Below are 24,538 nucleotides of genomic sequence, written 5' to 3' on the forward strand. Positions count from 1 at the left end.
GCCACCCAGGGATCCCCTTAAGTCTACTCTAACGCATAAAAATTCCTTTAGAAATTTCCTTTATCTCTAAACCCCCAAGATCCTATTGGCAAGCATCCTCCAAGCATATGGCCCACCCATACACATCTGAAGGGTCTCAGAACTCAGGTTTCCTTGGCGGTAATAAGTGACCTTTTCCCAACAACAGCTGGCCCCCTCAGGGTCCTGGAAACCTTGCTTTCACAATTCCTATCAGAAATAAATAAATAAATCTTAAAAAAAAAAAAAAAAGAATTCTTTAATGGTCGTGGGCTCCGGACCTCACCTATATTCCAAGACTTCATCACCCTGCAGCCATCCTCAAAAAGTCTGGCTTCTGTCACAGAAGTTGCTATACCCTTAGTATTTTTTATTTTATTATTTATTTATTCATCATAGTCACAGACTGAGAGAGAGAGAGGCAGAGACACAGGAAGAGGGAGAAGCAGGCTCCATGCAGGGAGCCCGACGTGGGATTCGATCCCGGGTCTCCAGGATCATGCCCTGGGCCAAAGGCAGGCGCCAAACCGCTGCGCCACCCAGGGATCCCTACCCTTAGTATTGTTCCTGTGTGGAGGCTCTTAAAGTCTACAGATGCCTTCCAGGGCCCACCTAAAACTCCGTGCCCGTTTTCAAAGACTCCTCTAGGACGCGCTTCCTACGTAAATACACTTTAGCTCTAGGACTCTACTGTACCTCACGTCCACACCCATGCATGCATGGATTTTTTTTTTTTTTTTTTACAAAGTACTTCATACAGAATATAAACCCAAACTCCTAAGGATTTATTCATTCACTCTTTGCAAACAAACCTTCCCCTGTTTTTCTGCAAGCTCCAGTACTGCAGCTAGTAAATCTTAAAAGCATCTCTACAGACATTTTATTGAAAATGTTGATTGAATAAACCCAAAGTCAGTTAATAGTGCTGTGGGTAGGAAGATGGAAGGCACCCCCACGAGGAGAAGTGCAAAGCCCGGAACGCGGTGATCTTCCCACCGTCCCTCGCTGTCTTAGGGTCGCCGCCGGGACCCGAACTGTGGCCGGGCGGTGGGCGGTGGGCGGGGGGCGGTGGGCGTGGCCCAGGGGCGCGGGGGGCGTGGCCTCACGGCTCGCCCCGCCCCCGGCGCGCGCGCTCACGTCGCCGGCCCCGCTCCCCCGGTCCGGGCGGCGCAGAGAAGCGACGAGAGGGGGCGCGGTCTGGAGGCCTCCTCCATCCTTGGCGGAGACCGGAGGGATGTTCCCGCCTCAGGAGGAGGCCGACAGGACGGTGTTTGTGGGGAATTTAGAGGCCCGAGTTCGGGAAGAGATTCTTTACGAGCTGTTCCTTCAGGTATCGTGGGCGGGCGGCGGCGGCCGGGCCGGGAGCGGCGGCCGAGCGGGGAGCGTCGAGCCGGAAGCGCAGCCCGCGGGGCGGGGCGGGGCGGGGCGCGGCGCACCTGGACCATCCGGAGCCCGGCCCCTTCCTCCCTCCCCCCCCACTCTGTGCCTGGGTTTGTAATTTAGTTCCGTTTGGGCGCACCTGCCCTAGGTGAGCAGCTGGTGGTGAAGTGATGTAATATGCGCCCCGTCCCCGTGCGCACTGTCGAGCCCGGGGGGGGGGGGGGACGCCGTCGTGGCCCCCTCAGCCCCCAGCCCTGAGTAAGGGCTTCGCGGAGGCCCCCTGGGCCTTGGGTGTCTCCGGCAAAACAGGAAACAGCTCTGTCCCTGCCCTGCAGGTAACTAGCAGGCTCGCGCCTTCCATCCAGCCGACTGATTGTCTAGACTGTGAGGTGTCGCCCTGTACTCACTTGTCCCCACCCCACCCCCAAGCCCCTTCCTGTGGTGCGCGGTTTTGCTCCAGTATAAGTGCGATTTAATGATTCAGACAGCCGCATCATGACTATGACCAGTTGATTCCCTGGGCAGTTCCCTGTATTTCATACCAAGCGGACCTTTTGGAAACTTTTCGAGACTCCGGACCTCCATGAGTAAGCCTCCTGTCTCCTGTAAACGCTCACCTTTGTATACACCTGGGTGTCCCTTCGAAAGCGATGGACCCCTCCAGCCATTCATCGAACCGTTACGTGGCAAACCCGAAGTGAGATGCTGAACATAAAATTTTTTTAAGTTTTTTTTTTTAATTTATGATAGTCACAGAGAGAGAGAGAGAGAGAGAGGCAGAGACACAGGCAGAGGGAGAAGCAGGCTCCATGCACCGGGAGCCCGACGTGGGATTCGATCCCGGGTCTCCAGGATCGCGCCCTGGGCCAAAGGCAGGCGCCAAACCGCTGCGCCACCCAGGGATCCCTGAACATAAAATTTAAGGGGTAGTGCTTGGTCTTTCTAAAAGGGGGAATTTAAAATTATCACGATTTAGAATGATCTAAAAAGAGAGGTCTATGTAATAGTGAAGTTGTCTGGGAGTATGAACTCTAGTAATGTCAGCGATGTGACTTTGGGCAAGTAAATGAGTACCTCAGGACTGCAGTTTCTTTAAATGCCAAACGGTACTAATAGCATCTATCGTATGATGTGGTATGAAGATTAAATAAATGAACGCAGGTAAAACAGAATTGAGCTTGGCGTTTCTAAGTGTTTGCTGCTGCTACTGTTAATGCTAATAGTGGTACTATTACGAATACTAATCTCAAGAGAGCAATAAGGAATGACTCCCCCCCCCCCCCCATCAGAATACTGGCAAGTTCCAAGGGAGACCACAGCAAAGCTAAATTTCTAGGACTGAGGGAGAGTACCGGTGGTCAAAGTGTTCTTTACATAGTTTTGGAAAGACCTTAACGTTGTTTCAGTCTTCTGTTACAGATACACACAATTTGAGAAAGAGAATCCCCCACAGTTCCCTCTCCTGGACATAAAACTATTATTTGAAAAATACTGTTGATTTTAAGGCTTTTATGCTTGCTTTTCTAATTTGCCATCTTTTTTTTTTTTTTTTTAAGATTTTATTTATTTATTCATGAGACGCACAGAGAGAGAGAGAGAGAGAGAGAGAGAGAGAGGCAGAGACACAGGCAGAGGGAGAAGCAAGCTCTGTGCAGGGAGCCTGACGTGGGACGATCCTGGTCTCCAGGATCAGGCCCTGGGCTAAAGGCGGCGCTAAACTGCTGAGCCATCAGGGCTGCCCCTAATTTGCCATTTTTTTTTTTAAACTTGCCCTTTTTAATCTGCTCTGATAGTTGTCTTTCCTATAGTTATTTCCCCCAATATCATTTGAAACTTATCACTCTAACACCAAAAAAATGTAAAGAAAAAAAAAAAAGGAAAACAGAAAGAAAGAAAAAACTTTATAGTTCTTTTTCCCCTGAAGGTTTCTCTCATGGTTGAACCTCCAAAAACAGAGGGGAACTGGTGAGGAGGTTGGGGATAGACACACAGGCCCCAAGGCCTTACTTAATTTCTAGTCAGTAGGAATTGGATTGATACCAATTGCATGGATCTACAAGATACATAGGTAGATAGATAGATGTTATATATATATAATACATATATGTATAATCTTCTCTGTTTTTTCTTAAAGGTTTTATTTATTCATGAGAGGCAGAGACATAGGCAGAGGGAGAGAGAAGCAAGCTCCATGCAGGAGTCAGATGCAGGACTTGATCCTGGGAGTCCGGGATCACATCCTGAGCCGAAGGCAGACGCTCAACCACTGAACCACCCAGGTGTCCCAAAATCTTCTCATTTTTTAAATAATTTCTACCTAAAGAAAATGTTCATTTTTTAATAGATCAGGCAACCAAGCATATGTGTTTATTTTTGCCTAGATCCTTCTGTATTCTGGAAGGATTTGCTAAAGTGAGGTGTCCTTTAGAAAGGCTTTTTAAAACACGTGAACTTGGTCTTCAAAAAAGACTAAAAGATGATGAGATTGTTACTGCAAACAAGTCTTGTTGAAATCTTTATTTTTAGAAATGCCTTGGTATGGGACGCCTGGGTGGCTCAGCAGTTTAGCGCCTGCCTTTGGCTCAGGGCGTTGATCCTGGAGTCCCGGGATCGAGTCCTGCTCTGGGCTCCCCGCATGGAGCCTGCTTCTCCCTTTGCCTGGGTCTCTGCCTCTCTCTCTCTCTCTCTCTCTTTCTCTCTCTCTCTCACCGCGCTGTATCTCTCATAAATAAATAAATACAATCTTTAAAAAAAAAAATAAATGCTTTGGTATATCTTCAGATCTGTAAAATTCAAAACCTATTCAAAGCATATTCTGTTTGTGATTTCATACATTTAATATCTGTAATAGAACAGTACTGATTAAAATTAGTTTTATTGTGTATATTTATCCTTTTACTAGTTTCTTTTAAATTTCTGATTATCCCTTGGAAGTGAGAAAATCAGGTTTAATATCTTTGTACTTTTGACTAAGAAATACTGAAGTACACATTTGGAGGAGAAAGATGATGAATTCAGTTTCAAATATGTTGAGTTTGAAGAACAGTCACACAGAGGTATCTTAGGAGGCATGAGTGTAAAAAACAGTTGTCTTGAGGAAGTGGTCCTTGAAGCCAGAAGGGAGAATGAGCTAGTCCCTGGGAAAGCAGAAAATGAAAAAAGATTGAATCTTAAGAGTAGCATTTTAAAGATGATAATGATACAGGAGAGTTTGGTTCTTGTCTCACAGAGTCAAAGAATGGATCTTGTGGACAAAGAGTAAGTAAAGCGATAGAAGTTTATTAAGCAAAGATATGGAGAAAGCTCTCAGGAAAGGGGTCCCGACAGCATTGCCACTGAGGGCTTTTTGGCAGGCCTTTTATTGGGAACCTAACCAGGGAACCCAAGGCCTTTAGATGTCTTTGTGCTGTCTCAAGTGATTGACATATGGCTGTTTTGGGGTCTGGTGAATCTCTGTGATTGTCTGGTAACCATTAGAGAGGGATACTACATAACATTTTGGAGCTAGGGAGCCTGGGCATATTTTTTTTTCCCCCTGTTTTTACTGTCTTACCTCTGTTTTCTTGGGATGGGTAGGAGCCTGACCCTGGACCATTCAGTGTCCTTGGGATTTATGGGAGCCTGACTTTGGGCCTTTCCCTTCTCTTTCCCTGACTAGCCCCATCTGTCCCTAACTCATTCCTACATCAATAATTAACATTTTTCTTCAGAATAAAAACTACTTTTAATTTATTTACACAACTCTACAAAGAAAAGTAATCATTAAAGTAAACGATTGAAAAGTATGAGCCATTCTCCATTAAATCATAGTTTATAATTCTTTATGAGTGCCTTCTGTAATCATTATCGGGGGGAGAGGGGGATACAATTTTTTTAGTTGTAATTAACACTTTTTTACAATATTTGACTCAGTGTTTTTTGTTTTTTCTGTTTAAGATTTTATTTATTTATTCATGAGGGGCACAGAGAGAGAGAGGCAGAGACACAGGCAGAGGGAGAAGCAGACTCCATGCAGGGAGCCCCATGTGGGATTTGATCCTGGGTCTCCAGGACCAGGCCCTTGGCTGAAGGCGGTGCTAAACCCTTCAGCTACCTGGGCTGCCCTGACTCAGCGTTTTTACTCTCTTTTGCAAATTATAGGTTATATTATCAATACAACCTGAATATTTTCAATTTTTTGTTTTATTCCTTTACTAGTACACAGTGGAATAATATTCTCCCATTGTTGAATTTAGAACCTTTCTAATTTTTCACTCCTATAAATAATATACCTACTTAAAGTCATAAACATAATAAAATATTTTTCCTTTGGGAATATTTACCAAATGGGATTATTAGATCAAAACACATGATAAATTAATTTCTCTTATCAAAATTTTTAACTTTGACAGGAAAAAACTAGGCCGTGATACAGTATAACAGTTTTTTTAGGCTCAAATCAACATCAGATTTGTCACTAAAGTTTACTTTTGAGTTATACACAGTTAATACGTATGGAAACAATGTAGTATTTTATTCTTAGATTTAAATGCTCTCAAAATTGTTTTTGTTAAGCTTAACTGGAGGGTAACATATCTTTTCTTTTAAGATTTGGAACTATTACCTAAAATTTTCTGTTGTTAACACCATGAATATTTCCTTGATGAGTCAAAAAATACCAGAGAGTGTAATGAAATACGATATTTGCTGTTAGGAAAATGCATTCTCGTAGCTACATAAAGCAATTATTGTTAACAAGATTTTTCTTAAGTCTGAAGTTGATATACTTGATTTATCTGAATGTAAAAAAAAAATCTTTAGATTTATGAGAAAATAATTTTTAAGTTTCTTATAGGCTGGGCCATTAACCAAAGTGACTATATGCAAAGACAGAGAAGGAAAACCGAAGACTTTTGGATTTGTCTGCTTTAAACATCCTGAATCGGTGTCTTATGCCATAGCTTTGCTGAATGGAATTCGTTTATATGGAAGACCAATTAATGTACAGTATCGATTTGGTAAGTCTTACCACTGATGAATCTTCGGAGTGTGTTTTGCTGTTCTCAGAGGTGTGAACATTGTGTTTTCCATATAATGTAAGACCAAAAAAGTGTTCCTGTCATCTCTATTAAATTTTCTCAAAATGCAAGTAGACATTTGTAATGTTATATTATCAATTAGTATTGCTAATCCTATAGCATCTTTTCTGTATTAAAATTTAAAATGTCCTGTCTTAGTACCGCAGCCAGCAAGTAGTTATAATAGTTGCTCTTAAAAAAAAAAAAAAAAAAAAAATAGTTGCTCTTGGCTACTTTAAGCAAATATAAATGAATTGCAGACAAACAATTCTAGCGTTTTATACATCAAGGCTATTTGCTAATCTTTTTGTCATTGCTAATGTGTTGTATCAAATACCTGCTATTTAGAAGATGGAGTGAGTGCCTTAGCCATTCTCCTGGGAACACCATGCTCTACATACTGCCCTGGATTTAAGCCCCTGCAAGAGCAGCTAACTAAAAGCAGCTGCAGAGGGACCCTCAGTAACTGTAGAGGAAAGCTTCCAGGCATGAATGACCTCAAATGTCTTCTCCTACACACCTGCCAAAAACTGATGAGATACCAGAGGACATTGTCCTAGTACTCTACCCTTTTCATATTATGAGAGGCTGATAGAAGTGATGCTTATGGTTATGGTCCAGTGCTTGTGATGCTTACGTTGCTTCCCTCCCCTAAATGATTCAAGCTTATTGATTTATCCCTTGTTTTTTTCTTTTTCCTCTCATTATACAAAAAAACTATAAGAAAACAATACCTCATTGCAAATGAAAAGGGTTTCTCCTTGTGTTTCTTTTATTTACTTTTTTAATGTCTTTGCAAAGGTAATTGGCTATATCATGCTTTCAAGTACTGTTTGGTTAAATCACACAGACTGGTGCAATGGCCAGGATGTACTACGTTCTGATGCATCCCAGCCAGCTGCTAAGCATCCCCTCTGTAAAGTCGCATCCACTTTTGCCAGTGTAGTTTAGAGAACTCATGCATTCTACACAAGATGCAGATAACATTGATTTTTATCATTGTTAGTCTGTAGAAGAACACAACATCATGTGTCTTACGGTCTTATGTCAATATCATTCGTCTGTACAGCCATCACTTTGGCCAAACTTGGTTTATAATTTAGTTATTTGTATTAGTGTAAACAATCTGTAAATATCACTTGTGAGATCAAAGATATATATGAATATATCTTTGCATTTTATATGACTAAGGAATTTTAACCAATACTATATCCTTTAGGGTTTGGAGTGTTCTATGGTTTAACATTAGAACTCAAAAAAAATTGTGCCATTAAGTAATCTGTTATTCTGTTTCTTCTATAGGGAGCTCTCGCTCTTCTGAACCAGCTAACCAAAGTTTTGAGAACTGTATTAAGATAAATTCACACAGCTACAGGTAATTAAAGATATTTTTTCAAAAAAGTAAAGCAAATAACTGTTCTTATTACAAGAAATAGTTTTTATATATTCTGAACTATTGTAAAACCTTACTATTTAGACATGGGATTAAAATTAGGCAATTCACTTTTTTCTGAAACAATGAAAAGTGACAAAATATTTTGATTTAAAGTTCAGTTTTAATATTTTCAGTAGTAGGGTGGGAGAGATTTATATTTCTAGTGTTCTTTATGGTTTACCTTGTGCTCTTCATAGATGTTAAATCACTTAAGCATCCAAGGTGTCATTGTGGTGGATCATAGAGATGCTATTATCCATATCTTATACTTGAATAAACAAAGATGCAAAGTTAACTAATTTTCAGGGTCATAAAGATGAAAAAGTGATAGTTGCTAGGCTTCAAATTAAGCCTTCTGACATTAAGCCATTGTGCTATTTATTGTACTACTCTTTAGAACTTCTTTATGGTAATTTTCCATATATTCTAAAATTTTATATTGGCTCATTTCTTGATGGTATAGCAGCCTCTAAGGACGCTGTCAGGCAAACTATCCCAGAGGTCATGGAACAGAAAGGCTCTGAAACAAAATTGAAATGTTGAAATCACACCATTTATTAAACTAATTTAGAAGATACAGTGAAAAGCAACAGGAAAGATCCTGAATAGGTTAGCACACTTAGAGTTGGGTACAAGTGGGCCAGAGGACCAGGATGCTGTGTTCTGGTTATGCTAATACTTGTGTGCCATGTCTCTCTCTGCCACATCAGCCTTCCTCACTGCTAGTGTGGTTATGAAGGCTAGATTTGAGGTTTAATAAGGGTATTTATTCAGGTGGAAATTTCTTGGAGCTACTCTCACTCCCTTGCTCTCTCTAAGCGTCTTATGGGCAATATTCCTGACCACAGAAGTAACTTCCTGACCAGAAGTAACTTCCAGATGCACCCAGATTTTATTTTTTGAGACAGATCAAACACAAGAGCAAGCCAAGGGTGACATGATGAGGACTTGGTGTTTCTTTCCCATTTTTGTCTCTTAAGTAACACTCTTACATATTCCATCATATTAGCTATTGAATCTATCTGTAGCATGTCTGACAGGATACTAACTGTTGGGCTGGCGAGACTGGGGACCTCAAAATGGCTTACCCGAGGCCAGCAACCTCCCGATAACGCCGCCTTGCCGCCCCCCCCATCTTCCCCCCACCATGCCACCTTGCCGCCCCACCCCCATCTTCCCGCCGATGCCACCTTGCCGCCCTACCCTAATTTAGCTTCCAAAGACCTGTAACCTTTGCCCTAACTGGAATGCCGCCCAGCTCCCATCTTCCTGCCGAAAACTCCTTATAAACCCCCCCCTGCGGTTTGCCTGGGTGCGAGTTCCCGGACTCGAGCCTCTCTGGGTCACGGAACCTTGCCCGGGAGGGCTCCCCATTAAAGCACTCTCGAACCTACTGCCTGGCTCTGCTGTCTTTAATTTTCTCCACCCATCATTTAAAAAAAAAAAAAAAAAAAAAAAACCTAACACTAACTTATTTACTATGTATATTCAATATATATTATAAATTATGCCTGTATCTCCCAAGTGATTTGCTTAATTCTGTCCCTAACAGTTTCATCAGTGTCCCAGAAACTACTAGCTTACTTAGAGTTTATTACAAACATTTTATCCATCTTCTTTTTTTTTGTCCTCTGCAGCAGAACCGAATATTCTCATGTAGACTAACAGTAACCTAAATTATCTCTCTGAGGCATAAGAGAGTGTCTCCGAGGACTGGCAATTGCACAGGGTTATCTATTGGAGAAGTACTGCAAAACCGCTAAGCCATCAGGGCTGCCCAAATTACCTGAATTTAAATCTTGCTTCTGCCACTTTCTTAATGGTATGACCTTGGACAAGTAATTTCACCACACTATAGCTTGTCTCTAAAACAAGGATAATACCTTGAAGATTTTTTTTTTTTAAGATTTTATTTATTTATTCATGAGAGACAGAGAAAGGCAGAGACCTAGGCAGAGGGAGAAGCAGGCTCCCTGTGAGGAGCCTGATGCGGGGCTGGATCCCAGGACCCCGGAATCATGTCCTAAGCCAAAGGCAGATATATGCTCAACCACTGAGCCACCCAGGTGCCCCAATACCTTGAAGATTCTTATGAGAATCAAATTTTATAATACATTCAATATATTTAAAATACTGGGCACATAGGAGGTATTCAGTAATACTTTCAGCCAATATTACCAAAAAGGAGGGCATGATTTACCACGTTGATGGGAGACATACTATAGACTCCTGAATTGAGCCATATATATGAGAGCCTCTTCTCTTTTACTAGTGAGGAAACAAACCTCATTTTTCTCAGGAATTAGGAAGAAATCTGTTTGACAGAGGTAGAAAAATAAGCACTATAAGATGTCATAACTCTTATTCTATACTTATGTTTGACAAACTAAATTATCACAAATTCTAGGGTAGAAAATCAGAATTATTGTATATTTCATAGAACTACATTTCATTGGTAGTACTTTATTTTCTAGTATTTGTTATATTATAAAGGATGAATGAGAATAGGTTATGGTGTCCCAGAAGCAAGGTGTAGAGAAAAATGGTGTACATGTTGTATCTTTAGTCTTTCATGGGTCTTTCTTAGAAAAGGATTTTTTATGCTTTTATTGCCTTTATGCCTTCTGTTTTTAATAAATGGTTCCTGTATTAGTTTGCTAGGGATACTGTAACATAATCACAGAGAGGTACTTAAGCCATAGAAATGTGTTGTCTCACAGTTCTGGAGGCTAAAAGTCCAAGGTCAAGATGTCCATAGAGTCTATTCCATCTGAAGGCTATGAGGAAGAATGTTCTGAGTCTCTGCCTTAGTGTTTCCTGGTTATTTGGTAGTCTTGATACTCCTTGGTTTATAGATACATCACCCAGATCTCTGCTTTCATCTTCGTACGATGTTTTTCTGTGTATACCAGTCTTTAAATTTCCGCTTTTTATAAAGATAACAGCCCTATCGGATTAGTGGCTCATCCTACACCAGTATGACCCTCTTAACTAATTACATCTGCAACAACCTGGTTCCAAATAAGGTCACATTCTGAAGTGTTGGGGGTTAGGACTTCAACTTAGAAATTTTGGAGGATACAGATAAGCTCATAACTCTTGCCGATTTACGTGTGATTCATCTCTAGATGAATGCCCTAAGATTCACAATGGAAAGATAATGGTTTTAGAGAATCTGCAGCTGTTTTCATAATGGTGCTAGTCTCACTAGTTCTGCTTCTGAGGTCACATCTGCCCCACTCTATAATTTCTTTGCACTTTTTGTTTCTTTACTGTCACTTACTCTACACACACCTCTGGTCTCCTCCAAACTTGTCTCCAAATTAGACAGTTAATATTTTTCCCCTTCTTCTCCCTGAATCATCCTTCACATTCTTACTTCCTACATACTTCTTAACCCCATTGGTACATGGAAGGTGCCCTTTTAAAGGTTATCAGGAACCTTCTGAAAAATAATTCAGTAGCGTCAGTGCTTATTCCGTTTACTCTTTTATAACAACAGATACTAATTCCTTTTTCTTCCTTAGTGAAATTTACTCTTCCACTGGTTTTGTTTTGTTTTTCTTCCACTGGTTTTTGCGATGCTACTCTCACCACTCATAAATGGAATCTCCTATCCATCTGACGGTTCCCTGTTGTTCACCTGCCCTCATCTTTGCCTCTACCTGCCTGTTTCACCCTTTCCCACAGCACACCTCCTTTCCTAAGGATTAGTAGTAGTCACATTAAAATTGTGGAATGCTGTGGAGCAAGTAAGCAAGTGAAGGCTAGCTACAGAATCTAACTAGTAATTGTGGCCTGAATTTATTAAACATCTTCATAGAAGCAAATATTACACTTATAAATGAAACTTGAGCTCACCAGTTTTTAAATTAGAGATTTTTGTTATCTTAATTCATGTGTGAAACAAATCTGCAAACATGACTTTTTGGTAACATTAGCAGTCCATTTAGGAGCATAATTTCTATAGTTAAATAGTGAAGATACCTTCAACAATAAATTAAGGAAAATTTTTATATCTGTAGAAAAGTGAATGTGCCCTTTGTGATTACTAATGACTTGGCTTTGCTCTCTTCATATCTAAGTGTCTTTTTCTTTATATACATATAACATTGTTTAACATTTTCCTGTCAGAAAGTCAGATGTGACTCTAAATATTGAGATTTCAATATGTAGCAATTAATAAGACTTAAAATACTACTTATGTCACTATATTATCAGCATAATATCTGATTATTTGTGTGTATGTGTTTAAAGTTAATCTTAACTGAGGTGTCTTAAAGAGGTTTGTAATTATAAGGAGGTTTTTCCTTTTTTTTTTTTTTTTTAAGGAAAAAGGGCATTTGTGTGTAGGGATTTTAACTTTTTATTAATTTTTCTTTTACCTACCCAAAGAAATGAAGAAGTTGTGGGCAGAGCTTCCTTTCCCATGCAGTTCTTTCCAATAAATACTGCAGCTTTACCTCAAGGATATTTTTTCTTTCAGAAGATGGTAAGTTTGATATGCCTTTGGTTCAATATATAATATGATACAGACTGTGATGGAACTATGGTTCTCAAATCTAAGCCTGAGGTGAAGGCAGAAGCTGCCCTGAGCACTGTCCCCCCAGTGGCAGGCAGTCTGCTCTAACACAGTCCTCTTCAATCGCACACCTAGTATTTTAGCAAGTGTGTCAACACAGAAGGGGTAGATGGTAATGATGCTGCACCATGGTCCAAATAAAATATAAGTAGAGAGTCCTCATTTAAATTTAAATTTAATTTAATTTGGATTCTGAGTGGTAAATTACATTATTTCCAAAGACTCTCAGAAATAGGTTCTGAGCTAGAAATCATAATTATAGTCACAATAAGTTAAAGGGGAACTTCAGGAAAAATATTTTTTTTTCCAACTCCTCATTTTATACATAATAAATTGAGGTCCAGGGTTGTTAATCAATAGGCCCAACGTAACACAGTTGTTAGTGACAGATGTGGGACTATAATACAGGTATTGTGATTCAGGGTGTGATTGCTGTAAACATCCAACATATATGTGAGCTTCAGATTTCTCAAATAGCCATTTTCATTTTGTAAACATAAGGAATGGAGAATTTAACTTTTGGGAAAATTTTTTCTTAATTATAATGAGATATTTAAAAACAACCAGTTCTTATCCAAAACTGTTATTATCCTTCTTCCCAGCATTTTTTATCCATAGAAGAGATGAGAAAAACACTTACACACACATACACATGCACACAAGTTCATAATGTCTCTGAATCTTTAGTCTACTTTGAATAATTAGAAATTTGAGTTAAAAACAAGAGAGGTTCTCTCTATCTTAATTGTTGACAAACATGCTACATACCCTAGTGTGGCCATTAGCCACATGTGAAACTAAGGAGCTGAGTTCTTAGTCTTGTTTAATTTTAACTTTTATTAAAATGTAAAAGCAGATAACTTGGTTCAGTTATTAGAATATTTTTAAGAATATTTGCAAGAACTTGAGTATGTGAATCTACTTTTTCAGATGTAAATTTTTGGTAATCTAAATTCAGATCCAGTGTTTTCAGTGAAAATGTAGCATCCAAATTGAGATGTGCTATAAGTATAAATGCACATCAAATTTCAAAGACTTAGCATGGAAACGGGAAAGTAAAATATCTCATTAATCTTTTACCTGTTAATTATTTACATGTTGAAATGACAATATTTGGGATATTTGGAGGTAAATAAAATACGTCATTAATGGCATCTATTTTTTTTCTATTTCTGTATCGCAGCTACTAGAAAATATGAAACTGTGTGTTATTGGATTATATTGTATTACATTTCTGTAAGGCAGCATCTGTATTGTAGTAAGTTGTACACGACCTTATAGGAAACTATCACAATTCTGTTGAGAAAAGTCACTGTCCTAACAGGTGGTTTAGTTGGCTTGTAGTTATTTGTATAATGTGTGTAAACTGTTAACTTTTTCTTTAACATTTTGAGCTTGTTTTGGTAATGATTGACTTTTTTACGCAGCAGTGGCCTGCGTATAATCCAGCCCTCCAGCTTCCTTACTATGAGATGGCAGCATCACTTCCTAATAGCACAGCTGCGTCGTCTTCGCTAAATTGTGTTCCAGATCTGGAGGCTGGACCCAGCTCTTATGAACGGACTCACCAACAACCCAGTGACCCTGATCTTTATCAGACAAATAAACGAAAGCGGCAAAAACAAACCAGTGACAGTGATAGTAGCACAGAAAACAAGAGAGGAAATGAATATAGCCAAAAGTTCCGAAAGTGTAAGAAAAAGAAAAGATTTTAGCCTTATGTTCAAGTGAAATTTGTCTGCCCAGGTCTTCATTTTCTTTAAAAAAAAAAAAAAAAAAAAAAAAAAAACCTGTATTCTTCTAAATGACCAACTTTGTGGCTTTCTTGTGTTTTTTGAAATATATAATTATCTAATTTGCTGGCTTTATGTGAAATGACAAAAATTTATAAATAATATGATGTAGTACTTTTTGTAATGGTATTTTTGACACATTGTCAACAAGAAATACCCTCTGAGTTGTTATATTTTGGTATGGATTATGAAATTACATGGAATTATCAATCAGAAGTCACTTACTGAGCGCTTATGATAAGGTACCATGCTCTCCTAGACTGTTGCCTGTCCGGAGTGGTGGATTTTCTGAATGAAGCTAGTGTAACTATTTAGGAGTTACATGTTCCTAACAAAGACAAAAAAACAGGCTTTAGTTTCCTTTGTGAATAACATTTTATTTTTTATGTCCAAATGTGTTTTTTCTGAGCCTTATTTTCCTACAGGTTTATCTCATAGAATGAGGATATGTGACAGTGATACCAAAGGAAAGATGATTATTATGGGACTAGTTTTTAGGTCCTTCTCTTTTTATATGATGTATATCAATAGGAATACCTGCCTCTTCACTTCTTGCTTAATTGTATGAAAATTAGTTGGCTATGACGGTATTTATTATCCACCTCTTTTGCCAGCTGGGTTTGAAATAGTATATCTGACATACTTAAATCTTGATAATGAACAATAAATAGAATGGTATTTCATTAATATATGATATTTAATATTTATTATCAAATCAGGTTTCCTGTTTTGGTTCATTTATTTTTAGAAGACAATACATGTAAAATTAATGGTTTATTTGGATATTTTGTTAACTTTGTAGTTCATCATAAGCTAAAATGATGAAAGTATTTGTTTACTAAAGCTAATTAAAAGAATCCTGCAACTTCATTGGGAGGTACCCACCCACTTCAGTAGAAAAAGCTATGCTTAGATAATTCCTCTGCAGTTTGCATGGCACTTTATAGATCTTTGTTTAAAATAATAAAGATATTTTTTACCAAAATGAATTTAACTTTTGATTATAAATACACAATGCAGTAGAGTTTTAAATACAAATATTAATCCATTTCCACCTGATGAACATGAAGAATTAATTACTGCTTGATACAGCTTGATCCAAATATACTGTGTTCCTGAATATTCCTTTTTTTACCTTCACATTTTTGCAATTTAAAAACATTAACTTCACCTCAGCCTTTTCTTCAATCCTTTTTTTTTTTTTTTTTTTGTAAGATTTTATTTATTTATTTGACAGAGAGAAAGAGTGTGTGTGCACAAGCAGGGGTAGTGGCAGGCAGAGGGAGAAGCAAGCCCCCTCGGAGCAGGGAGCCTGAACTGGGTCTCTGTCCCAGGACTCTGGATCATGACCTGAGCTGAAGGCAAACACTTACCTGACTGAGCCACTCAGGAGCCCCCTCCTTTTTTTTTAAATTCTTATACCTATAGTTCACCTTAGCCCTACATTATTTGATAATGATCAGCATTATAGAAAACATGTACATAAGAAATGTCTCTTAGCAGTTTTTTTTTTTTAAGATTTTATTTATTTATTCATGAGAGACACGGAGAGAGAGAGAGAGGCAGAGACAGGCAGAGGGAGAAGCAGACTCTCTGCAGGGAGCCGGACATGGGACTCGATCCCAGGTCTCCAGGATCATGCCCTGGGCCAAAGGCAGACGCTAAACCGCTGAGCCACCCGGGCTGCCCAGTTTTTGTAATATTTGTAAAAATTACCTTGAAACACTGTTACATGAACTGAAATCTTAGAACTGCAAGTAAGTCTTGCAATTTCTTCCATCACAGGCAGGAATTACCCTGATACCAACTTTAAAAAGCCAATTTGAACCAACCAGAAGGCAAATACACCTATTTGCCCTTGCTGTCTCATTAAAAAATAAACAACTTTCTTTAAAATGTTACTATAATCTATAATCCTATATAATTTTAAATTATCAATTTTCCCAGTACTATTTGAGTTAAAAATTATATAAATTATTTGCCTTAGAGGGTTTTATTTTATCGATTTTAATTCTCCATTCTCAAAATCTATTTTATGTATGTACACGTCCTGTTGCAAATGATAGAAGAAGCCTGTAATTGGAGAAAAAAATTAGTTCTCTTTTATTCTCATTCACTAATTTTTTTATTTATTTTTATTTTTTTTTAATTTTTATTTATTATTTATGATAGTCACACACAGAGAGCGAGAGAGAGAGGCAGAGACACAGGCAGAGGGAGAAGCAGGCTCCATGCACCGGGAGCCCGACGTGGGATTCGATCCCAGTCTCCAGGATCGCGCCCTGGGCCAAAGGCAGGCGCCAAACCGCTGCGCCACCCAGGGATCCCATCAGTAATTTTTTTAAATGAATTTTTATAATGCATCAGGCAGTGGCAAAACCATTGAGAAAAATTACTTAGAATTAAAGTTGGTCAAAAAATGGGTGCAAGAAAATATACCCTTGAAATTTTTCCTGAAATGATGCATCCTGAGCTATGGTTTCAAATAGCTATGTATAGCTAATAAGACGGTTGTCACCTTTGAAATCTTAGCATTAGATGCAATTATTAGATTAGCAATAACTAATTTATTATAACGTGACAAAGTTCTGATGTAATGTTGGTTTTTTTGTTCAGAGTGTAATGAAAGAAAAAGTTAGGAATTATGACACTTTCTTTAGCACTGTGCAGGTGCAGGAACATTGTACATTTGAGTAGTCAACCTCTTCCTTTGTGCAGCTAAATAAACTGTTGGGGAATTAGAAAGAGTTTCATCTCTTGCCAACACAGTACTTCTGAAACTGTCTCCAGACTGTCCTCCAGGTGCCGACTGAACACTCCCTCCTGAATGTCTCATTAGCAATACAAACTCAGTGCTTTCAGGATTACCCCAATTTTTGCCTTGCGCAATATTTTCTTCTGTGGCCAGTGTTGGACTGGTTGCTGGAAGGTTAGAACGATTGTTGACCGCATTTTGGTGACTTAGCAGAGAACTGTTTCAGTGTCTCTTAGACCATGTGCCTACTTCAACAATAATAAAGCACTTTTGGTGTTAGGCAGTTAAGGAAATTAAAATTAGCCTGTTATTGGGACTAAGAGCAGAATGCAAAGATAAAGGTGATACCAGTTACTCAGCCCCATCTCCATTTAAATATGTTTAAGAGCTGGGCGGACTGCTCAGGGTGGGTGTGGCTAGCGACAGATGTGGTTTAACTAGCTGCCTCTGGGTGGATGGCCTGGCTGTTTAGTTCCCCATCTTCCTTGTCCCTAGGGAGAAAGGCTTGGCGGAGTAGGGTTGGCTTTTAGAATACCATCTGGAAGAACTGATGGAACATCAACTGAACTGTTCAGGCCTGTAGTCAAAGCTCAGTTTGAAGTGTCCATATTCTACCTCTATTATCCATTTCTGTATCTATTTCATCCTGGTAAAGCTAGTTACATCAGAATTAGGAGCCTCTCATTCATTTATTTCCCATTAAGAAATGTGAATTACTAGCCTGGGTTTGATTTTGGGTAAAGGAGCACTAATCTATAAATCTTTATAGAAATTATATTTCAATGTGGAAAGTTCAGAGAACATTATTTATTTATTTATTTTTAAGATTTTATTTACTTATTCATGAGAAACATAGAGAGAGGCAGAGACAGAAGCAGGATCCATGTAAGGAGCCCGATATGGGATTCTGGACTACAGGATCCCGCCCTGAGCTGAAGGCAGATGCTCAACCACTGAGCCCCCGGGGCGTCCCAGAGGACATCTTCTTAACAAAGGATGATGTCTGCTTCTATGCTTCAAGCCTGAGGAAGTTCAGTGAGCACAACTTTTCCAGTTTTCACTTAGTGGTATTTGCTGAAGTTCTTAGTGATGATGTTACAGCATCAGAATGGGTTCTGCAGGGTCACATGGTACCCCAACTGTGGATTAAGTTTATTACCAGTCATGCCTAACCTGCAAAAATTACTTCATGGGCCTGCAGAACTGCCTTAGCAGGTGAGATCAAGTAATCTATTATCTGGTTCCCAGTAAAATTTCCTTTCAAGTTTCCAACACCATCTTGTTATAGCATCAACAGGTTTTATGAGGATTAAGAAATACAGGGCCACTTGCATTTTAATTGGAAACCCTAACCACGATGTAAGGATAGACTCTCACATTTTTCTTGTGTTATAAAGTCTAGGAATGATTGACACCCAACAAGTTTACATAATATTATCTATTGCAAGGACCTGGATCTAGCAATAATTGTTTCAACTACTTGACCTTGTTTGGGGATAATAAATGAAAACATGATTTAAATGAATGCTGTTGATCAGCCCAACACACTATTTGAATCCTAATAATTATTGTCTTTGCTTCTATTTCTATATGAGAAAATTAGTAATGACCTGGATAGGAAAATAACTCAGCCCAGCTGCTTGCCCCAGGCTAACAACAAATCTTCATTGATTTTATCCCACCTCCAAGTTAATCACAAGGGAAACATTGCAGACTCTCCTGCTTGCCAGTCAAAACCCTGGGAGTTATTCTAGAATGACAGTTCCCTTCACTTCATTTCTAAGTGGTCATTAACTCCTCATTTGTGACCCTGTTCAGGTTCTTTTCATTTCCTGCTTGGAGTATTCATTAAAGCAAATCAATCAAAAAGGAATGATTATCATTCCAAACAGATTTTGGTGCTGAGGCAACAGACCTCACTGGAAAAGTTTGATCCCTTCATTCAAGGAATTTATGTTTTTTTTGGCATTGATGGACAGTTAGAAAAGTGATTTCAGGATGGTGCTACAACATAATAGAGGCAAACACAGAATGCAGTGATGGAAGGGCGTGAGAGTCTCCATTCCTCAAGAAAATCCTGGGAGGAAGAAAGGCAATCACCTGAATACACAGGAAAAAAAAAAAAAAAAAAAAAAAGGACACCTAGTAGTCTAACAATTTTCTATCCTGACTCTCAACAGTTCTCACATTTTTAGCCCTGCTCTTCCACCTGTCTTTGGAAGACTCCAAGTTTTAAACCTGTACAAATAAAATGACTTAGGACACCTGAGTGACTCAGTGGTTGAGCGCCTGCCTTCAGCTCAAGGCATGATCCTGGAGACCTGGGATCGAGTCCCACATTGGGCTCCCTGCATAGAGGCTACTTCTCCCTCTGCCTGTGTCTCTGCCTCTCTCTCTTTCTCTCTCTCTCTCATGAATAAATAAAATCTTAAAAAAAAAAAAAAAAAGTAAAATGACTTGCCTCTTGTCAGTATCACCCCAACCTCTTGAGGATACAGGAACTTGGGTTATGGTGACATACATATATTTTTAAATCATGTTTTTATGGAACTGTCTAGTAGAAAGATAATAAATAAGATAAATAACATATAAAGTGAGATGTTAATAACTGATAGCTGCTGAGGAAGAATATATTTATTTAAGGGCAATGTTCAGGGATTAAAAACTCAAAGCAGGAGGGAAAGTAAGCCATGTGGATATCTGAGGGAAGAAGTCCAGACAGAGGGAACAGCAGATGAAAAGGCCCTAAGGAGGAAGCATTCTAGGGAAGAAAGAGAAGGAAGCTAATATGGTGGAGGAAGTTGATCACAAGAAAAAATGTGAGCTGGGGCATCTGGATGGCTCAGTGGTTGAGCATCTGCCTTCGGTTCAGGTCAGGATCCTGGGATCCTGGAATTGGGTCCCACATCAAGCTCCTTGCGGGAAGCCTGCTTCTCTGTCTGCTTGTGTCTCTGCCTCTCTCTCTGTCTCATGAATAAAAATGAAATTTAAGAAAGAAAAGAATGTGAGCAAAAGATAGTGGGAACTTTGTAACAACCCTGTTGTAACATTGTAACAACTCTGACTTCTATTCTTAATGGGGATGTCTTGTGGATGGGGTGGGGGAGTGAGGGCCCTCACAAGGCCAGACCTATCAAGACTATCAAAGTTATCCAGTCAAGAAAAGATGTTTGTGTAGATCAAAACAGTAGCAATAGAAGTGGTCAGAACTCTAGGTGTCTTTTAAAGATAAAGTTGACAATTCACAAAGCATTCTAATGCTGGGAAAGAGGGAATGAATGGTCAACAAGGACTCCAAGGTATTTGGTCAGAGCAACTGGAAGAATTAAGTTATCATTTACTGATATGAAGATCTGGAGCAGAATTTTGGACGTGTTAATTATGATTTCCATATCAGAAACCTAATAAAAGATATCATGAAATTTGCATATCTAAGTCTGGAGTCCACGGGAAAGATGAAGGTTGAAGATTTAAACATTAGCATTATTGGCATACTGATGGTATTTCAAGTCTTGAGACTGGATGAGATCATCTAGGAAGTGCATGTAGATAGAAAGGAGATGCCCTCAGGTCTGTGGCCTGAGTATTGCCAGTATTTGTACCTCAGGGTATAAATGAGAAAACCTCCAGTAGAACGACAAGCAGAACATGGTGTCGAGGAATCCAAGTGAAGAAAGTGTTTCCGGAAGGAAGAAATAATTAGTTGCATCAAATGTTATTGATAGATCAGGTAAGATCAGGTAAGATAGGGACTCAGAATTGGTCACTGGATTCAGCAATGATGCTTCATAGAACACACTTTGGGTGAATAATTTTGGCAAAAGCACCATCAGAGTAATTTCAAGTGAAGATAGAGGAGATAACTGATGGACAGCAAGAAGAGATAACTTATTCAAGTTTCTTGCTGTGAAAGAAAGAAGATAAATAGGACCATAACTCAAAGAAGATATGTGATTAAGAGAGATTTTTGTTGAGTTGGTTAGTTTTCTTAAAGATCTAGAGAATGTCTAAAATTGTGTTATTATCTCTTTTCCCAATCTCTTCTGCTTAAATAGTTCTTTTTCTTTCTTTTTTTAATCTTACTCTTGTTTTAAGCAAGTTTTTGGAGGAAAAGGAGATCAAACTGTGTAGTCTCAGTATGTTGGATTTTTTTAAAAAGTTCTATTTGCTGATTTTTAAAATCCTCTTTTAAGAAAGTTTGCTCTCTGTTATATAATATTTAAATAATTTCCAGTTTATTTTTTGTGTTTTCTTGCCAGAGCAGATCTTAATTTTTATATAGTTAATATAATGTTTTCTTTTAGAAACAGTATATTATGTTTTCTTTTAGAATTTTGCCAAATTCAATTTAACATATAAATCTTGGGTCATGGAGTGCTTTGTTAGGATGTGAAGAGAGAAAATCTTTAGATTTTTGTACAACATAAGCAATTTGAGTTTCTTTCTGAACGCTTGCCTGAAGGTTTTTTATTTTATTAAAATGGCAATTGTGTTCCTATGTTAGGTAATCCTGTAGAGGATACAGTCCTGCGGGAAGAAGTGAATACTCCCACTGACTGAATTTATTGCTCCCACCCATTGTAATGGAGTGTGAAACAGAAATTAAGTTGAGCCTTCTACAAAGAATAAACAGTGCAGTCAGCAAAGGGCTCAAATAAAGTACATTTCATTTCCACCTGAGGTGACATTAAACTTGAATTTAGAACAATGAGTGGTATTTTGAAACATCCTGAATGAGGAGTTTATTTCTCAGCAAATGAGCCATTTAGAGGTAGGAAAATGACAAAAGAATCAGAATATAGCAAATAAAATTAGAGGAATTTAAGGAACTAAAGTAAGGTACAGTTGATAGCATTTAGAAACTTGGAAGTCTTCTTTGTTTTTTTTTTTTTAAGATTTTATTTATTCATTCATAGAGACACACAGAGAGAATGAGAGGCAGAGACACAGGCAGAGGGAGAAGCAGGCTCCATGCAGGGAGCCTGACCTGAGACTGGATCCAGGGTCTCCAGGATCACGCCCTCGGCTGCAGGCGGCGCTAAACCGCTGAGCCACCTGGGCTGCCCTAGAAACTTAAAAGTCAACTAGAATTTAAGTCAGGGGAATCTTAATATGACACACTTGAAAACAGCCTAGGAAATTTGTCAGCTGTCATAAAAAAATTGAAGTAAATTGTTGAATGAACCTCTAAGGAAAGTAAATTGTCAGCTGTTTTACAAGGAGCAGGATTTTCTGAAAATAACTGACACACCTACTTTGACCAGGAGCTAACCAAGATAAGGGTTTCCTGCTGCCCTTCCAGGCAGAAGGGTTAAACTCAAGGTCAGTTTCCTAGGGAACAAGTGGCTTCCTCCCACCTCCTCCACTCCCACTAGGGCCCCTGCAACTTCCCAACATCTTGAAGCTCCTCCTCCTCCTCCTCCTCCTCCTCCTCCTCCTCCTCCTCCCCCTCCCCCTCCCCCTCCCCCCTCCCCCTCCCCCTCCCCCTCCCCCTCCCCCTCCCCCTCCTCCTCCTCCTCCTCCTCCTCCTCCTCCTCCGACTTGCTCTACTTGAGTCAGTGTCTCCCCCTCCTCTGCAATGGACACAAAGTCAGCTTCTCTGAGGGAATAGTGGCAGGATGACGAACGGTGCCTTCTCTTGTCTTGCTCTGGGTTTATTTTGTTGTTGTTTTTAATTGTATTTATTTGAGAGAGACAGAGAAGGAGCGGTGGGGAGGGACAGAGGGGGAGAGAGAAAATCAGACTCCCTGCTGCGCAGGAAGCCCGGACCTTTGCAGGACTCCATCCCAGGACCCCAGGGTCATGACCTGAGTCAAAGACAGATGCCCAACTGCTGAGCCACCCAGGCACCCTTGCTCTATGTTTCCATGGAGTCTCCTCAATGGGACTGGTCAGAAATGGTCAGAAATTCACAGAGTCCTATTGCAAGACACTTGGTGACTCCAAAGCCACCCAACTAACAGATCTCAATCTATAAGTTACTTTTTGAAACCAAGGACACAAAAATTAAGAAAATGGATCTCTTTTCCAAACTGTCAGGTTAGAAGATGTTTTCCTTTACAAAGGGATTTGAGCCACATCATGGGAAGAAGTGGTATATATTCAGGATGGAGAGCTTTAACTCTTTTTTTTTTCTTTAAAGATTTATCTATTCATGAAAGACACAGAGAGAGAGAGAGGGAGACACAGGAGGAGGGAGAAGCAGGCTCCATGCCAGGAGCCCAACACAGGACTCAATCCCGGGACTCCAGGATTGTGCCCTGGGCCAAAGGCAGGCACTAAGCCGCTGAGCCACCCAGGGATCCCCAGGATGGAGAGCTTTAATTACCAAGCTGGATAGCGTTAGGAGGAAAACATTCCCTTACCAGCTCAGGTGTAAGTAGTCTGGGGCCTGAAAATTAAATTGACAAAGGTTAATTAATTTTTTTGAATTATTTGTCTAAATTAATGACTTTGAGAAAAGTTTAGTTCACATGCCTGTGGGAGTATGGTATAAGGACCAGCTTTTCAAATTGCAAGGGGCAATGGTTTATATACCAGTTTAACAAATGAGGGGGTTGGTGGGCTAGGGCTTCAGTGGGAAAGTATGAAAGGTTCTGTTGTTTATATATGTTTACATAAATTTTCATCCAGGTCAGATGGGCAGTCTTCTTCCTGGCTTGAAGCTCCCCTCCAAGAGGTATTTACGGCAGCTGGACTCTCATTTACCAGGGCTAAGGATCAATCTTCTCTCAAACAGGAAACCCCTTCCGAGGAGGATTTATTCTGCTTAAGTCAGCAAAGGGAAGTTAGATACAATTTCTTCCTGAGAAAGGCTATTTGTTCAGATGTTTTCAATTTAAAGTTATCCTTATACTACTCTGGAGGGTTATTGGTCCCTTTAATAGCAAATATGCTTGCTTGTTTAGATTTATGTAAGGAAATTGATACTACATTTTTTTAAAAAGAAATCTTTCTTAAATGATGAAAATTCAGTAACCCTGAACTGTATTTACTATGAGCTAAGGCATTTTTTTTGGTTCATCTAACATAGGCCTATACATATATGGTATTACTTTTAATTATCCAAATGCCTGTACAATACTTTGGTCTGAAAAATTGGCATATTTCCTTAGCCAGGGATTCTTTTTTTTGTAAAGATTTTTTTTTAATCTATTCATGAGAGACACAGAGAGAGAGAGAGACAGAGACACAGGCAGAGGGTGAAGCATGCTCCATGCAGGGAGCCAATTGTGGGACTCGATCCAGGCATCCCGGGATCACGCCCTGAGCTGAAGGTAGATGCCCAACCACTGAGCCACCCAGGTGTCCCTAGCCAGCGATTCTTAAATTGGTGATTATATTGCTTTAAAATGTAATTAAAATCTCCTGAGCTTAAAATCTCATTCCCAGGCACCTGGGTGGGCTCAGCGTTTGAGTGCCTTTGGCTCAGGTCGTGATCCTGGGGTCCTGGGATAGAGTCTGGCATCGGGCTTCCCACAGGGAGCCTGCTTCTCCCTCTGCCTATGTCTCTGCCTC

General features: G+C 39.4%; 2 protein-coding genes across 5 annotated transcripts in view; one reads left to right on the forward strand and one right to left on the reverse strand.

Moving 5' to 3' along the window:
• LIPI (lipase I) overlaps window positions 1-24,538 on the reverse strand; it is a 130,574-nt gene that overhangs the window by 64,305 nt on the left and 41,731 nt on the right. The gene's annotated exons all lie outside the window — the stretch shown is intronic.
• On the forward strand, window positions 1,144-15,250 carry RBM11 (RNA binding motif protein 11). 3 transcript variants are annotated; one of them, XM_077878791.1, is made up of 6 exons: window positions 1,201-1,348; window positions 1,924-2,095; window positions 6,233-6,395; window positions 7,758-7,830; window positions 12,286-12,382; window positions 13,903-15,250. In XM_077878791.1, exons 2-6 carry the CDS (start codon window positions 1,982-1,984, stop codon window positions 14,185-14,187), a joined length of 732 nt encoding a protein of 243 aa, XP_077734917.1. In that variant the 5' UTR covers window positions 1,201-1,348; window positions 1,924-1,981; the 3' UTR covers window positions 14,188-15,250. The 3 variants fall into 3 exon arrangements, with proteins under 3 accessions (XP_077734918.1, XP_077734917.1, XP_077734916.1); XM_077878790.1 differs by having other exon boundaries at window positions 1,204-1,348; window positions 13,900-15,250; XM_077878792.1 differs by lacking the exon at window positions 1,924-2,095 and having other exon boundaries at window positions 1,144-1,348; window positions 13,900-15,250.

The sequence above is a fragment of the Canis aureus genome, chromosome 30 (assembly GCF_053574225.1).
Source record: "Canis aureus isolate CA01 chromosome 30, VMU_Caureus_v.1.0, whole genome shotgun sequence".
NCBI lineage: Eukaryota > Metazoa > Chordata > Mammalia > Carnivora > Canidae > Canis > Canis aureus.

What these genes read in the sequence shown, in the direction of transcription:
- RBM11 (XM_077878790.1), top strand. Translation starts at nt 1,982, where the DNA reads ATGAGTAAGCCTCCTGTCTCCTGTAAACGCTCACCTTTGTATACACCT. An exon ending in CGTTACGTGGCAAACCCGAA is followed by an intron (nt 2,096 to 6,232) that starts GTGAGATGCTGA and finishes AGTTTCTTATAG; the next exon opens with GCTGGGCCATTAACCAAAGT. An exon ending in ATTTTTTCTTTCAGAAGATG is followed by an intron (nt 12,383 to 13,899) that starts GTAAGTTTGATA and finishes TTTTTTACGCAG; the next exon opens with CAGTGGCCTGCGTATAATCC.